The 17,403-nt window shown below is 53.5% G+C and overlaps 1 protein-coding gene across 1 annotated transcript in view; it reads left to right on the top strand.

Annotated features, from left to right (window-relative positions):
* KCNK12 (potassium two pore domain channel subfamily K member 12) overlaps positions 1–9,301 on the top strand; it is a 40,190-nt gene extending 30,889 nt beyond the window's left edge. The window contains exon 2 of the mRNA XM_040994125.1: positions 8,310–9,301. Coding sequence (XP_040850059.1) covers positions 8,310–9,214 — 905 coding nt within the window. The 3' untranslated portion in view covers positions 9,215–9,301. The remainder of the gene's footprint in view (positions 1–8,309) is intronic.
* The last annotated feature ends 8,102 nt before the right edge of the window (positions 9,302–17,403 follow it).

Genomic DNA, 17,403 nt, shown 5'->3' with positions numbered 1-17,403 from the left:
CTCAGCCTTGCTGCGAGGCACGAGGCTCAGCTGCTTGGGCCCGAGCGCCACGTGCGTCCGCGGTGGGCGGGGCCCGCGAGGCCCGGGTACCGCGTGCGCCAGGGCCAGGGGTGGGAAGGGCCTTGTCTTGAAACCCCACCCAATGAGTTGCTTCTTTATCCCAAGGTTCTTCCCAATCACTCCACCTGGCCAACTTCATGCTGCCCTACATGGGTCTAGGCACACCTGGGGAGCATGTTCAGTTCCCCCAGGTGATAATGCTGCGCAGCTGCGCTGAGGACTGCCGCTCTAGACGCGAGCAGCTTAACCCCTTCCCCGCAAACTCTTGTGCGTGTGCCCGTCTCCTTCATCACGTAGCTTCAGGTCCTGACGCCTAGCCTTACTGCCTCTATAATCCTAGACACACCACCGCAACACATTTATCTGTTAAGTGAGACTTAGTTTACTGATACTACAAATGTGGAGGAGAATCAGTCTCACTTGAGTTCATCAACTCTTAACAACCATGGACTACAAAGACACCATCATTGTAAGCACTGCGAACCATTTAAAATGCTGCCAGATAAGCCCTGCCAGGCCAACTGATTGTACGATGCATCCCAATCTGACAGATGTTAAGATGTGAGGCAAAAAGCTGTGACTTAGAATCAATGAAACACGATGCCTCGCAGAGTTGTTGTGAGGACTAAATGAATTGCTACGTATGGGGCCCTTGGCACAGCGCCCAGCCTGGGGAGGGCTCAATAGCTGTTATTATTCCCCCTCCATGCTTGCGCTCCTCAATCAATGCTGTAATGACTTCCCAGCCATTCCTTCGGCATCAGTGCTCCCAGAATGCTGTGGGGACCCTCCGTGTGGCTGGCTTGCTCTCCCCAGGGGGAGGCATGGAGCAGGCTGACATGGGCAGCCCCTGCTGGGGCTCAGGACTCTGGGGAGTCTCTGCCCGGTGCCCCGTGGAGTGTACATCTTGCTGCATGAGACATGGCTAGGAACCCCCCCTCTGCCTCCCAGAGAGTCAGGCTCTGCTGCAGCTCCCCCATAATCTGATAGCAGCCCCCTGCCCCCTCCTGACTCTGGCATTGTCCCCTGTTCCCTGCTGAAGAGCGAGAGACTCTGGGAGACTGGGCTGCTGCTGTGGCCGTGTCTGAGCCTCAGAACTCCAGATTGTGAAAATGGGGCTCCTGAGCCCTCCTGCAATCAGTGTGGAAAGAGCAAAGGATATGGGGGTGTTGGGGAGCCCTCCATCCCGGGCCTCCACTGGCAGAGGAGGTTGCCAAGCAGATAAACAAGGTATGACTGTCCGGTTTTAGCAAAGAAAAATATAGGATGCCTTGTTAAATTTGGATTTCAGATAAGAAATCATTTTGAAAAAATGGTTGTGAAATGTGCATTTGTGCTCATTCAGTCAACAAATGGCTATCACTGCTGCCTTTGTACAGGAGTTCCTATTCCTTGTAGAGAAAGCAACAATAGTAAGCTTTATAAAGGACTCACTGACTAGGTGAGGTACATAGTGTCTCGCATGTATTAATACAAAAAGCCATCGTCACAGATAAGGAAATGAATGTCAGAGTGGTTCATGTGCTTCAAGACACATAGCTAGGGAAGGGTAAAGCCAGGATTCAAACCTGGGCAGCCTTGTTCCAAGCATCCCTTCTGGCACAGGGTTCCCAGGGCCGTAGTGGAGGCAGGCCTCATAGAACCATTAACACTCGGTGCTCTGTGCTTGTTGCTCTAAATCATCACCGATCGGAGTCAGGGGCATCACCGGGGATCAGGTTAGAAATGCAGAATTGCAAGCTCCACTCCCAGATCTAACAAGGTTCTCAGGTAGGCCTAGGCCTCTGCCTTGAAAATTACTGCTTTAAGTAAGGACAATGTACTCATTCACACCACAAATGTGGCTTTGCCATGTGCCTCAGACTGTGCTAGCACTGCAGCATCAGCTCTTTTTCTTTTTTAAAGATGTATTTATTTGTATTGAAAGGAAGAGTTACAGACAGAAGGAGAGAGGAAGATCTGCCATTTGCTACCTCACTCCCCAAATGCCCATGATGGCCAGAGCAGAGCCAACCCAAAGTCAGGAGAGTCGCTTCTTCCAGGTACCCCAATAGATTCATGGTCCCAAGGATTTGGGTCATCTTCATTGCTTTCCCAGGCCACTAGCAGGGAGCTAGACTGGAAGTGGAGCAGCCAGGATTTGAACTGCCACCTGTAGGGATGGCAATACCACAGGAGGAGGCTTCGTGTGCTACACCATGGTACCAGCCTCCAGTGCTTTTTGAAAAATTGTAAGAGGAGTGGACAGTTGTGGGACAGTTGTAATACTGGTGGGGTGCTTCCATCCCATGTCAGAGCTCCAGTTCAAGCCCTGGCCACTCCGTGCTTCCAATCCAGATTTCTGCAATGTTCCTAGGATGGTGTACTAACAGCCCTGCCACCTACGTAGGAGACGAGGATGGAGTATCTGGCTCCTGCTTTCTGCATGGCTCAGCCCTGGTTGTCGCAGACATCTGGGGAGTGAATCAGCGACTGGAAGATCTCTTTCTATCTCCCTCTTCCTGTCACTCTGCCTTCCAAATCATAAAATAAACCTTTATTTAATGTAAGAGATGGAACATACTTAAAATATTTCATTCTTGGTTCTTGCAAGGGTAGAGTTGAACATTTTCCAAAGAGTATTATTTGAACACTCAAACCAATTGAGGTGATCCAATACATGGTCAAATAATCCCATCTCACCAAGGGGGAGCTTGGGTGGTACCCGGATTCATGAACCACATTCACACAGTAAGTACTCTGAAAAGCTTTATAGCAGTTTTACCTGATTTAACTCAGCTTTTAAAAAGCTTAAAAAAGATTTATTGAACTGAAAGGCAGAGTAACACAGAGATCTTTTCATCTGCCACTTCCACTCCCAAATGGTCACAACAGCCAGAGCTGGGCTGGTTTGAACTCAGGAGCCAGAAACCCTATCCTAGTCTTATGCATGGGTGCTAGGGCCATCAACCACTGCTTTCCCGGGTGGGGAGTAGGAAGGTGGACTGGAAGCAACACAGCCCGGACTCAAACCAGCCCTACAGTGTGGGGTGCCGACAACACAAATGGTCAACATCTGCCCCCTACATATCTTTTTCTAAAACCATGGGAATTCTCCTCACCCCCATTCTATCTCTTCTCTTGTCCCATGGAATACACTTCAGTGTGCTACAGTTTGCAAGGAGGACCTCACTGTGGGAGATTTCCAGGGATCAGAAGAAAAGAAGGAATTTTCAATGGAATTTTCTAACCTTCGAGTCAAAGTCTGATTCTGCTCCTTCAATCCCGGGCTGCTCAGCTACGTTCAGCACCAGCTGCAGTATGTCTGGATGCATGTCACGTGACAGTAGCAGGAAAGGGGCTTCCCAGGATTACCCAGGTGGACTTGCAGAGGCAGGGAGAGGCAGCACGGCTGGTCTGATGGAATGCCATCAGGTTCATCAACATCTCTGCTCCTGCTCTCAGTCTTCTGGTAGTGTCAGCGTCTCCTAGACCTGGCTCTTCACATGGCTGCCAACTGCTCCCAGGTTACCCCCTGCCCTGTGAGCATCCAGGGACTTCAACTATTCATGGTTAGAGGACTCCCAGCAGCAGGATTATCTGTGATACCCAATAAACACTGACTCTTAACAGAATAGCTTTGGCCCATTTGCATCTGATTTATCTGGGGAAGACATTTAATAAATATCCTAGATCCCTGGCCCCTTTCCTGACCTACTAAATCTGCTTCTGGAGGTGGTCCTGTCTATGAGATATGGATTTTAGCCATACCTCTCTGTTGCTTGGAACAGGCTGGGTTCCCCCAAGCTATCCTGGAGTGATTAGTGGTAGTGTTGCCTTTCTTCTGCACAGTATCCCAGGTTGGACTCTAAATTGTCTTCCCTGCATCTGACAATGCAGAGCCCAGAAGGGAAAGGACCCTGGGGATAATGAGCCAAGACTTCCCATCTGTCTGGCACCATGCAAGGGGCACGGGTTCCAGAGCCAGCTCAGCCACTTCCAAGCTCATTCAGTAAGAACCTTCCCCTGCCTTGGCCCACCTCCTAGCCTGCAGTGTTGGGGGTAAGAGCGCCTCCCTCCCAGGGTTGGGGGAGTGCGCTGAGTGTCTAACCGAGGCACCCCCACCCAGGGTGGCACATCAAGGCAATCAGCTGCTGGCCTCAGTATCCCCTACCCCCACCCCAGGCTCTGAACTCCAAAGGCCCTGTCACCAGGGCCCCACGTGCGAAGGCGGCACCAGACAGGCTGTGGGAGCAAGCTTCACAGCTTTTGTCAGAGTGGCATAATAAAGCCCCCAAATGTCTGCTCTTTGCAAGCCAGGATGGCAGATCAATTGTGGCACAAACAAAATAGCAGGCACAGTGCAAGCCCCGGGGACAGATCACGCCTCTGCGGGGTGTGACTGGAGGGGAGGAGGCACATCACACACACGGCTGGGTTTGTCTTTTCTTCACTTTGAAGCTCCTCTGCTGATCCAGTCCGGCTCCCTGCAGGCTGCTGAGAGTCTGAGAGACTGCTCCCCACCCCCAGGAAGCAAGCAACCCAGCAGTGGTGTCCGGCATACGCCCCACTGCCCTTGGCAAGAAGCCTCACCTAGTACCCCCCAAGCTCTGGGCCTGTTCATGGCAGGTAGAGACTGTGGCCCCAATGTGTCTTTAGTCCTTAGGGACATCTAGAAATGTTGACTAAATGAATGCATGAATAAGCACAGGTTGGTCTTAGCAACAGCTTCACTGGGGCTCATGGCCCAGTGCAAACTCTGGGATCTGGGATACCCCTATGCAGGGGGAAATGGGCTGCAGGAGTCCAGCTCAGTCACCCACAGAGAATGCAGGTTGGAACCCAAAGCCCAAACTGCAAAGAAGGTCCCTGGCAAAGGCCAGGAGTCCCGACATGGAGGGGAGTGGAGGCATCTGATGGTGCCCCCAGAGAGGGAAGGAGATGGCCATGGCCCCACAGAAGCAAGTGCTGGGGAGGTTCCAAAGGAGATCCCGAGTACCCAAATTGACAGCCAGAAGCAGCAGTTCTCCCTGTACCCCATTTCGCAAGCCCTGGGTCAAGTCTTCTGCAAGCAACCCGACTTGGCTCGTGTCTGGGAAGGAGAGCTCCCCTGTGTGGTGATGGAGGAGCTGTAGCCCTTCTCCCCGTGCAGCCAAGGAGGGAGCAGGGATCCCAGAAAGAGCGTGGAGGATAGAGGATTGTTGGGGACAAGAGTCGCGGCTCTGAGGGGGGCAGCAGCAGTGAACTCCTCACAGTGTTCCTGGGGACAGGCTGGTGTGGGCAGGGGTGGCAGCCCCAGCTCTGCTGTCATGCTGTGGAGCTATGGCCACTGCTTCCTCTCACCATTGGCAGCATCTCGGCAGGTGTCAAGAGTCTTCCAAAGAGCTACCGTAGGATTGACTCCTACTTGGGTGTTAAATGCAACCTTCAAATGCATCCTAAGCAAGCTTAGTGCTCCCTCTATGACTCAGGGGCCTGCAGTCTGCTGCACGCTCTGGGACTTACAATGCAGCCACACACATTCTTTCTTAGATAGTGCTGGAGATGCGGCAGGACCCCCAAGGCACTGTTGCTTATTGTGACACAGCAAGTGCCACAAGTGCAGACTGCACCCATCACTTCCTCCCTTGCCAATTAGCCTCACACCCAGACAATGCTCTATCCCAGCTTGAGACTGCAGAGCACACTGTCCTAGAACTTGAACCATTTCTCACCTGAGTACCCAGCTGGAGGCTGCACAGTGCTGCAGCTCAGTCAGCCTCCCATAGGGATGTGGACTTTTGGGGTCTGCCTCTGCTGAACCCAGAGGTTCTCTTGACCTTCCATGTGGTTTGGGGGTGGATGGAAGATACCATGGCACCCCACTGCCACAACAGGGATCTCTCATTCCATGATCCCTGGATAATTCCCACCCTTTCAGTTGTGTGTGTGTGTGTGTGTGTGTGTGTGTGTGTGTGTGTGTGTGGTAACAGGGGGGAGCTCATTCTCACAACCATTTTGCCGCTGTACATTGGGAATAACAAGAGTGGGTATCCGGCCAAAGATTAAGGTGTCCCTTGGGACTCTCACATCTCCAAGCACTTCAGTTCAAGACCCAGCTCTACTTTCAATTCCAGCTTCCTGCTAATGCAGAGCCTGGGAGGCAGCAGGTGATGGCTCAAGCCATTGGATCTCTGCTGCTTGCATGGGAGACCTGGATTGGGTCCCAGGTGCCTGGCTTCAGTCTCAGCTGTTATGGGCACATGGGAGGTGAATTGGAAGATGAGAGATCTCTGTCTTTCCCTCGTTCTCTTTCTCTTTCACACGAAATGGAAAGGGTGTGTGTGTAATATAATGAGGAGTAACAAACTGCTCTCAGCTTTGAGGTTTTAGCTGAAAAGCCTAGAAATGAGGGAGAACGTGTCAACATTCTTTTAGCAGCAGGGTTAGTTCCCGTTCAGGCTTTTCCACTTCTTCTGGAATTTAGCTGATCCCTTCCCCAGAGGCTCAGCTTGCCCTCTGTGGGCAGAGCAGCACTATGTCTATTCATCGAAGCACCAGGCAGAGACCAGGGCCCATGCTGGTAGCCTGTCCTGACCAGAGCTGTCCCTTCCTAAGCTATAAGTGACCAGCAGGTCAGAAGGAAGGTTCCAGGTGCTTTCCAGTTCTAACAGTCTAGAATTTTCACAGGAGTTTTCTTACTAGAATACCTCTAGAGAAAAACATCATCAATACAGTCTGACAATTACAGCACTATCATTTGTGTATCTACCATCCGAGTCCACAAGCCATCTCGAACACCGCTAAAATCATATGCGTTCCCCAGTCACTATCCTTGCCATGACCCCCCACAACCCCAATTCTCACTTTTATCAAAATAATTTCTCCTTTTTGCCTTATAATTTCAACATTCAAGTAGGCATCCATTTGGTTTTGCTGATTTTGATCAGAACATATTCTTGTGTGCCTGGCTTCTTTTGTTCAGTGCCATTGGGAGATGCATCCATGTTGCTGTCAGATGCTGGGGTTCCTGCTTTCTCATTGCTGCATAATACTCCCACAGTGTAGCTGTGTTGCTGAACATTGGAATTACTGAATTAGGTCTTTTTACACACTCACACTCCCACTGTACAAACAACCGTATCAGTTCAGAGCTAACTTCTTTATGAACTCAAGCATAGCAAAATCCTTCCATTAAGTTTCTGCCAATGCTGCTACATCTCCCCCCACTCTACTGTGGCCAAATTCTGACCCTAGGGACACAACCCATCTTTCTCGATACAGGTGATGTCACAAGACTCCCCACCTGGGTTCAGAAACAGAACATGGTGGTCAGGTAACACTGTATTTCCTCCGTGGAGTCTAGGAAACAATGCATATGCCTGGGCCACATCAGGAAAACACGGGATAGCCAAAGAAGACCCAGCTCTTGCCCTCCCTCCAGGGCTGCCCCCTGCCACTTTCCCATCAGCAGCTCTAAGGGAGCCCTGCCTGCTGTCGGGAATTAAGCAGGAACTTCTCCCACAGCTTCTGCTGCCAGAGGCTTTGAGAGGTGCCAGAGTGCTGCTCACAGTGTGGCTCCAAGGAGCAGGTGCACTTCCCCTTCTGGGCAGAATCAGTCCCCTCCCAGAACCAGAGCTGGACTACAGGCTGGGGTTTGAACACAAGGCCATGAGCAGTGGTAGCCCAGACACAGGGGCAAACCGACCAGGGACGCCCCCCCCCCCAGCAGCACAGGACGACCTGGGCCAGCAGGTGGCGTTGTAGGGGTGGGGAGACTGGGAGCGGAGGAGCTGACCTCAAAGGGCAGAGCCTGGGTCTCTCCCCTCCTTTTTTTTTTTTTTATGTCAGCTCCCAAAAGCCCTTCTCAGAGGCGGGTAACTCTAAGCACCTGATCTCACTTCACCTCGTCCCAGCATGAGCGACCCAGCTAAGGCAAGGCCTTTACCAAATGCCGCCAAGGTCATGTTAATTTAAAAAAGAATAATTTAAATGGAGGTGGAGTAGGTGTCCTTTGTTGGTTCTGGGAACATCTCAGTAGCAGCTTGCTCCTGTTTCTGTTTTGAGTGTCCTGATGACTCGCTCCATGCCATTACTCCCCAACAATCAGCTTAGGGCATTGCCAGGACTGGAACCCCACCTGCTGCCATCAAGCTAGAGAAAGGTCTCTACAGATGGCCCCTTCCCCATCAGTGGCCCATCAGGGAGAGGGGAGGCACCGCCCTTCCCAGATCACATCATGTCTGGCCTCAGCAGGACATTGCTAATGTTTGCCTCGCGTCTCTCCACAGGTTTTGGCATGACCACCCCCGCGACGGTGGGCGGCAAGGCCTTCCTCATCGCCTACGGGCTGTTTGGCTGCGCAGGGACCATCCTGTTCTTCAACCTCTTCCTGGAGCGCATCATCTCGTTGCTGGCCTTCATCATGCGCACGTGCCGGGAGCGCCAGCTGCGCCGCAGCGGCCTGCTGCCCGCCACCTTCCGCCGTGGCTCGGCGCTGTCCGAGGCCGATGGGCTGGCTGGCTGGAAGCCGTCGGTGTACCACGTGCTGCTCATCCTGGGCCTGTTCGCCGTACTGCTGTCGTGCTGCGCCTCGGCCATGTACACTAGCGTGGAGGGCTGGGACTACGTGGACTCGCTCTACTTCTGCTTCGTCACCTTCAGCACCATCGGCTTCGGCGACCTGGTGAGCAGCCAGCATGCTGCCTACCGGAACCAGGGGCTCTACCGCCTGGGCAACTTCCTCTTCATCCTGCTCGGCGTGTGCTGCATCTACTCCCTCTTCAACGTCATCTCCATCCTCATCAAGCAGGTGCTCAACTGGATGCTGCGCAAGCTGAGCTGCCGCTGCTGTGCGCGCTGCTGCCCGGTGCCCGGTGCGCCCCTGGCCCGGCGCAACGCCATCACCCCGGGCTCGCGGCTGCGCCGTCGCCTGGCCGCGCTGGGCGCCGACGCCGCCGGGGCCCGCGACAGCGACACCGACGGCCGCCGCTTGTCGGGCGAGCTCATCTCCATGCGCGACCTCACGGCCTCCAACAAGGTGTCGCTGGCGCTGCTGCAGAAGCAGCTGTCGGAGACGGCCAACGGCTACCCGCGCGGCGTGTGCGTGCACACGCGCCAGAACGGCTTCTCGGGCGGCGTGGGCGCGCTGGGCATCATGAACAACCGGCTAGCCGAGACCAGCGCCTCGCGGTAGGCGCTCCCCGCCCGCGCCCGGGGACCCTGGCCAAGGCTGCACTTCACCCAGACGCTGGAGCTTTCTTAATCTTAAATAAAATGAAACCAAAAAAAAAAAATTTTTTTTTAAACAGAGATGCTATTTGGCTAGGCTTGATGTTATCACGGGCAGGTTTGGGGAGAACTGTTCACCTTATAAGCTCTCCCTCTTGGAGACCCCTGCGCTGCAGCAGATTCCTCCGGCAGGGAGAGAAGAGGTGGCCGCAGCCCCGCGCCCAAGGCACCCTGCAGAGGAGAAGAGCCAGCCGGCCCAGCACGAACTCGTCCGCAGCTGGCAACCCCGCAGCCTATGGTGCAAGCTTCCCGGCTATGAATTACCTCCACAGCAGTTAGAGTCCTAGCCCAGCCCAGCAGCTTCCTTCTGGTCGTCAGAAGCGCTGGAGTCACAGTTTTGACAGGTGGGGGTGGGGCGAGCCATCTGTTGCCTCTCGGTGTGTATATATAGCACAGCGGCTCCGTACGCAGAGTTGGGCGGCGCGTAGTATTATGCAATGAGATGAGGCGGCACCCTGCTCCGGCGCTGTGGCATTTCCCCCAGATTTGGAAATTGCCATGGTAAGGGGCGGAGCTGGCCTTTCTCAGCCTGGAGTTAGTCCTCTGAACTCAGCGTCCGGAGTAGCTACTTCTTAGGGAGGGGGCGGAAGGAAGGGGGAACAGATGCTCTGCAGGGAGGGAGGCCTGCTCTGCCCTCCTGCCCCTCCCCCAGCTCTGAGGATGCCTGCACACCCCCGACGCACACCCCACTTCCTTTTGCCAGTAGCAGCATCTGGAATGCTTTTCCCTATTAGCCAAAATATCTTGTCAGGCCACAGTTGTCTTTCTTGGTGTGGTATTGTTTTTGTGGGATGCGATCGGTTGGACTTTTCCCCTTCAGAGACTCTGGGCTCAAAGAGCGCAGCCCCTGAGCTGCCCCTTTTCCTTGTCCAAATCTCAATCACCTCACCTTCGGGAGACTCCAAAGAGCCATTCTGCAAATGTCAAGGGCATTCATTTGGGCTCCTGTGCCGCTGGGTGCCTGGGCGTAGGAGCAGCAGACAAATCTCCCCCGAATCATGCTTGGTCTCTGCTAGTTCTCAAGTGTGTTTGTGTTTGCGTGTAAGAAGGCAGGAGGCACAGTGCTGGCAGAACCAGGGACAGATGCCATTTTAAGATCCAAGTTTTACTCTGGGTCATTGTCCACCGGAGTTTCCCACACTCGCCTTCTGTGCACGCAGCATGGGAGGTCCCTGCCCTAGCAAGTGAGCCAGACAGCCAGGCTGCAAAGGAGCGCTCCTCATTGGAACAGGATGAAAATCCCAGCACCGTGAGCCACACTGGAGACAGGCAGGATGTGAGGAGGTCTGAGAGAAGCCCTGCTGCCCTGCAGCGTGAGCCGTGCTGCGCAGTCTCCCTCCCTGGCAAATGTGCTTGGCACACACAGACACAAAGCACTGAGAGTCACACTTGAATATCAAACTCCTCATTCCCTTTCCTGTTCATAGCAGGAAGAAAAAAAGCTTAGCTGGGATTTCAATGCCTCTCCAGCTACCTGGAGACATTTCGGATCTGGGGTTTGGGGTTAGTTTGGAAGCACAGAGCCTGGTCTGGAGTGAGGCCAGTGAGGTGGGCCCAGACAGGAGCGTGTCAATTTCTGCATCCTGACAGGCTTCCCCATGGGTCACACTGCCAGTGGCCGGCACTCCAGCCAGCACTGGGAGCCCCTGGGGAGTGCTGACGGCAGTCACACCGGATGGCCACACACCTCAAGAGCCTCGGACAGGACCTGGAAGTAGAGCACTACCAGGTGTGTCCCTGGCATCCAATGAGAGGTATTCCCTGGACAACAGGAAACAACCTGGGTGGCTGAGCCACCCCAAGTGGGGAGCTGAGATCCCTGGGACAGAGGCAGGCAGCCTGGGAGTTCTTTGTCAGGTAAAGTAGCAGCCTACCCACAGGAAGGGAGCCCACACCTGAGGCCAAACTAGCCTGCAGAGGCATCAGGCCATACCCTGCCCATCCCTGCTGCCCCCATCCTCCACCCACCATCCCATCTGCACAGGAGGAGCCAGGACCAACCTCCAGAGAAGTGCTCCTGACACACTTTTATGTGGCCAGTTTCCTACAGTCTCGCCCCAAGTTGCTTATGCTGCAGCCTCAGCTGTGTTCACTTCTGTGCTTTGGCTTTGAAAGGAGGCAACGGGGGCCCTCCTGAGCAAGCAGGAAGCAGGCGGCAGAAGAAGGAGGCCTTTCTCCTTCCTTCTCACCAACCTCTGTGACCAACCCAGATCCCCAGGCCCAGTGTGGCCCAGGAGCCAAGCCATGCTTGCTTGTGTTCCCTGGTCCCCAGCGCCAGCCCTTATCACAGTCACACAGCCTAGGGCATCACCTCATCATTGCTCATCTCAGGCTGAAGGGGCTAGACCCAGGCCTGCAGGACGTGTTGACGCCTGCTGGAGGGGGTCCTGGGGAAGCCAGCAGCATGGGCTCTGACCGAGATTTCTTTCTTTCATGCAGGTTCCTTTGAAGCTCCTGCTGGGAAAGGCCTCCACACCCTGTGCCTGCTGCCTGGGCCTCTCCGGATACTGGGGGTTGGGGGTAGGGGCGTATCTCCAGTGTGACCCCTAGCCATCTGCACTCACCCAGGCTCCAGGAGCTGCTTCCTAACCTTGGATCCACCCTCATACCCCTTGTGCATGGTCTCTAAGAAACACTGGCCAACCAGCTGTGGTCATGAAGGGGAGGAAGGACAGAAGGGAGGAGCGGAAAGGAAAGCAAGGAGGGGAGGAGGGAAGGAAAGCCATTTGAGTGGTCTTGATTGCCAAAGTCAGGGGCTCAGAGCCTCTGGCATCCTCTGAGTGCAGCCAGAGCCACCAGGCCTGATAAAGGAGTGAGAAGACTCAAGTAGTCTCAGGCCCTCCGCTTGTGGAAAGTTCCAGACTGCCCTGACCATGCAGCCAGAATCATGTATCGTGTGCATGAGCATACACACACACATCAGCTTTACAAAAGAGCTACTGATTTCTTTTTCCCCTGGGGCGGGGATGTACAATCCCTGTGGAGGTCCCTTTAAGAAGCATTCCCTATCTTGCAAATTCTGTAGAGTGCTAGGTGGGCCTGGCCATGGAAGGCTCTGCATGGTGGGAGTTCCCTGTCCAGCGTGCATGTCCTTGTGTTTTACACAGAAGCCAGCATCCACACCCAAGCCCAACCCCAGGAAAGTAGCTGACCATGGCCACAGCAGCCTGCAGCTTTTGATGGCGGCTTACGTGGGCCAAGACCCTACCAGCGCTGGGGGCTACATGGTTCTGTCTCACTGCAGCCCTGTACGTCCTTCCAACATGAAAAGCACAACTTCACATGTACACAGTCAGGACGGCACAGCCAGCAGACAGCTGTGGGCTCTGGGATGAGGTGCTATAGCTGTGGTGGTTATGGACCGAGCTCGCCTGCAGCTCGCTGTGCAGTCAGAAGGGGCGGGCTGAGGAAGCGCCCACCCAGGCCTCTCTGGACCCCAGGAATGAACTCACTGCATGGACTTCAGGGCCTGGACTCCTGCCCTGGCACCTCCAGGCAGCCTCAAGGGTGACACTGCTGCCGCCCGAAGCCAGTCGCATGCTGCAGCCAGAAGGAATCCCGGGGTTTGCGGCCAAGCCCCTGTGATGTTTCCCATCCCCAAACTCCAACCCCCAAGGAAGCACCCCCACTTCCGGCTGCCTGCTCAGGAGGGGCAGAGCCTGTGGGCTCCCTGCAGCCTGCTTCAGTCCAAGAGTGGACTGGAAGGTGTGTGATGAATAAAATGCAGCCTGCCACCTCTTTGGGCTATGTGCTTTGTCAAGCCACTTGCTGGCCCACCTTGTCCTCCAGGGATCCCCTGAGACGCAGAACAGTTCCCTCCCAGGCCACAGGAGACATTCACCTGAGGGAATGGGGAGATGGACCCAAGCATTTCCATGGCCTCCAGCTGCAGGAAATTTTTGCCCATGGCCAGGCCCCAGGCCCCAGGCCCCAAGAGTCTGATCTGTAGGAATGGGACTCAGGATAGTCATGAAGCTGCCCAGGTGAATGTCAACGGGCAGCCAGGGTCTGGAAGCTCCCCATGTAGACACAAGACACATACCTGACTGCAGGAGCCAGCCACATGGCTCCCTCAGGGCCTCACTCATTCCAATCTCTAAGCTGGGACAACAATCCCATCCCTCCACCTCTCAGACACCTCAGGAGAAGTAGCAGGGATGCCGAGAACTCTGGAAAGTGCTCCTCGAGGCAAGCTGTCAGCTTTGTAAGGTATTGTTTATGAAGACAAGGGACTGGGATGCTTCTGCCACTTCCTCAGGGCAAAGCGATGGGGGACCCTCCCACAGTGCTGACTGGGAAGATGCTCCTCCCAATGGGGCCTCTGTCCTTGCACACCTGATTCTCAGTAGAACCCCATGGCCACTGCCTAGATTCAGGGAGCCGTCCATACCCTCCACCCCAACTTTGCCTGTCTTTAAGTTGACCCCCGCCCCCGAAGCAGGGCTTGTGGGGTCTCATACACACAATCCATGGGCCAGCTCCTTGCCTGTCCACCTCCCAGGCTGATAGGACACTGCAAAATGAAAGGATGCGAAGCTTCCGGCAGCTGGCCTGTAGAGGCGCTGGACGGCCTTTTCCCCACCAGTGTTGGTTTGTTTTTATTCTAATCAAGGCACCAGCTTACTTCCATGCTCTGCCCATATGCTGAGTGCTGGTCTTCAGGTTTTGAGGAAAAGACGTTCCTATGGCTCGATTTCTGGCCAAGGTCCATCAGCTGGCCCACGGAACAGAGGGGCCTGGGGACACCCATGAGCTCACCTCCCTGCTGGGCTCTCCAGCTGAACCCCAGGTGTGTGATAGACACAGGTGCAGATTCACCTGCATGGAAGTGGTCCAGAGCCAGGGAGGAGGCAGAGGGCAGGTACAACAGCCTGGTGGCTAAAGTCTATACCTTGCATACACACCAAGATCCCATACGGGGACTGGTTCGTATCCCAGCTGCTTTACCTCCCTTCTAGCTCCCTGCTTGTGGCCTGTGAAAGCAGCCAAGGACAGCCCAAAGCCTTAGGGCCCTCTTCCTGTGTGGGAGACCTGGAAGAAACTCCTGGCTCCTGGCTTTGAACGAACTCAGGTCCAGCCTTTCTAGCCACTTGGGGAGTGAAACAGTGGACAGAAGATCTTCTTTCTGTCCTTCTCTCTGTCAATCTGACTTTCCAATAAATATAAATAAATCTTAGAAAGTGTTGTGTCGGATTTGAAATCCCCAGATAATCATCAAGTCTGAAGTCAGTGCTAAGGCATAAAGGTGGTTTATTCAAGTTAACCTAGGTCTCCTAGCCACCTCCCCCAGCCCAGCCGCAGCGAGGCTGCTATAGGATCCACAGGGAGGGCAAAAAAAGAAGCGGGAGCCAGAGAGAGCAAGAAAGCCCAAGCCCCCCAGTTTTTATACTTCTCAGGCTATTAATTGTACAGTCATGATTTAGCAGGCTTCTATTGGTGGATTTGAAATAAGCAACTTTCAAAAGGTACAAACTGATGAGCTATAGGGCGGTGGATCTTATCTAACACCAGGTACCTCCTTCCTGAGGAGTGGTCTGCCTACGTGACCTGCCAGGTGTCCTGCCGGGTGTCACGTAGACTGTTAGATCTGGAGTTCACACAACCCCTAGCCAAGCCATTAAGGCAGAATCACAAAAGGCAGAAAACATCTAGGTTCTTCACATGCAAGCAAGCAAGCAAGCAAGAAGGAAAGGAAGGAAGGAAGGAAGGAAGGAAGGAAGGAAGACAGGAAGGAAGGAAGACAGGAAGGAAGGAAGACAGGAAGGAAGGAAGGAAGGAAGGAAGGAAGACAGGAAGGAAGGAAGGAAGGAAGGAAGGAAGGAAGGAAGGAAGGAAGAAAGAAAGAAAGAAAGAAAGAAAGAAAGAAAGAAGGAAAGAAAGAGAAAGAAAAAGAAAAAGAAAGAGAGAGAAAGGCCCAGGGGTCCGTTCCTGCCCTTTAGGTCTGAGATCTAGAATTCCTGAGATGTTTTAGACTCCAGTAGTGACCACTGGATGAACTGCCAACCTTTTCTGCTGTGCTGCCCTTCCCAGGAATAGTTCTATTATCTCAACAAAGAGATAAGAAGAGGGAAGTTAGATCAGAAGGCAGGCCTTTGGGCAATAGTTATATTGCCCAAATAGTTATATATATATATATATATATAATATATATATAATTTTACTTGTTAGAAAGATGCAGTTAAAGTGGGAATGAGAGACAAAGATCTTCCATTTGTTGGTTTACTCCCCAAATGGCCTCAAGAGTCAGAGCTGAGCCAATTGAAAGCCAGGAGCCAGAAGCTTCTTCCAGACCTCCCATGTGGATGTGGAGCCCCAAGGCTTTGGACTGTCCTCAACTGCTTTTCCAGGCCATAAGAAGGGATAGGAAGTGGAGCAGCTGGGACATGAATTGTTGCCCATATGGGATCCCAGTGTGTGCAAGGTGAGGATTTAGCCATTGAGCGATTGTGCTAGGCCCAAGTTGCATATTGATCTCATTTAACACTCCCCCCCCCCCGACACACACACAGATACACACCACCCTAAAAAGTTGGTCATCTGCCTGTTTTGTCTTGGAATTTGTCTAGTTTAGAGCCAGGCACTCCTCCTTGGAGACTGGAGAGACATAGGTAAAAGACAGGTGCTCTTGCTGTCTGGAGAACTCCATGACCACGTGGCAGATAGGAGCTGCCGTGGGCAGGACACTCCAAGGAGAGGCTGTCACCCAGCTTTGACAGTCAGAGAAGGTTCCCTGGAGAAGGCCACCAATGCTGAGCCTGAGCAGAAGCTACCCGGGAGCCTGGTGATTCAGGCAGCAGGAGGTGAGAGCATAGAGCCGGGGCTGGTTAGGGACCAGCGTGCGGTCTGCAGGGCTGGAGCCTGCCCATCAAGGGAGGAGACCAGGGACCAGACCCTAAACGGCCTTGGAGACCAAAACAAAGTGTTGGGCTTACCCCAGGGGATGCTGGGAAAGGTAGCAGCTTTAAGGATGATTTCACTGCAAAAGAATGGCTCATGCTGCAGGTGTGGAGAAGAGAATGGGAGGACAGAGTGGGCCAAGGCAGGGCACGTGAGGATGGAGAGAGGTGGACAGAAGTGAGAAAGCAGATGAACCAATGACTGCCTTGTCTGGATGTGGACCACAAAGCAGAGAGAGGAATTAGGGTGCACCTGGATTCCGGGTGAACAGTCAGGTAACAGTGACTCCACTGTTGAACCAGGGACCTGGGATTAGGAATGGGGTTGGGAATCAGAATATAGAGATGATTTCAAGGAGCCCAGGAGCTATCCCAGGAGAGCCTTCCACTAAGCAACGGGCCATATGCTGCCCTAGTGCCAAACAATTGTCCAGCTAGACAAACATTTGGGGAGTTCTCAGCATCAGCATCAGCATGGCCAGCAGGTGTTTAGCCTAGCCATGGGGATGCCCATGTTGTACTTGGAGGGCCTAGCTTTGGTCCCTGACTCTGCCTTCTTACTCCAGCTTGCTGCTGATGCATACCCTGGGAGGGAGCAAGGATGGCCCAATATCAGGTGGGAGAGCCAGCTTATATTCCTGGTTCCTGGTCCCAGTCCCAGCTGGTGCAGGCATCTGAGGAGTGAGCTCCAGTGGAGAGACAGTAATTTCCCCCGTCTCTCTCTCACACATACTGTCTCTATCTCTTTTAACTCTCCAATGAATAATTTTTAAAAGATGGTGAATGAAATAACTCTAGCTAAACAGAGGATCAGAATCAACACTTAAGGGATAGGCAGAAGGGAGATTCAAACTGGCACTGGGAGTTCAAACAACACCCACATGGGAGATCTGGGAGAGGCTCCAGGCTCCTGACTTTAGATTGGTGCAGCTCTGGCCATTGTGGTCACTTGGGAAGTGAACCATCAGACAGAAGATCTTCCTCTCTGTCTCTCCTGCTCTCTGTGTATCTGAGTTAGCAATAAAAAAAAACAATAATAAATCTTTAAAAAAAATAACCATCTCAAAAAATAATATTTAAAAAAAGAGAGAGAACATCAGGGACCTCAGCAACAGTGGCTGCAGGAGCCAGCGGCTCCTCGGGAACCAGGGCAGCCAGATCCATATGCTGTAGACCACATAGTAACAGCTAGAACATG

Source organism: Ochotona curzoniae, unplaced genomic scaffold (genome assembly GCF_017591425.1).
Source record: "Ochotona curzoniae isolate NIBS_2020 unplaced genomic scaffold, NIBS_Ocur_1.0 contig_883, whole genome shotgun sequence".
In the NCBI taxonomy this organism is placed as follows: Eukaryota; Metazoa; Chordata; class Mammalia; order Lagomorpha; family Ochotonidae; genus Ochotona; species Ochotona curzoniae.
The sequence above is the reverse complement of the archived record's forward strand: the minus strand, read 5'-3'. Positions and strand labels throughout refer to the sequence as shown.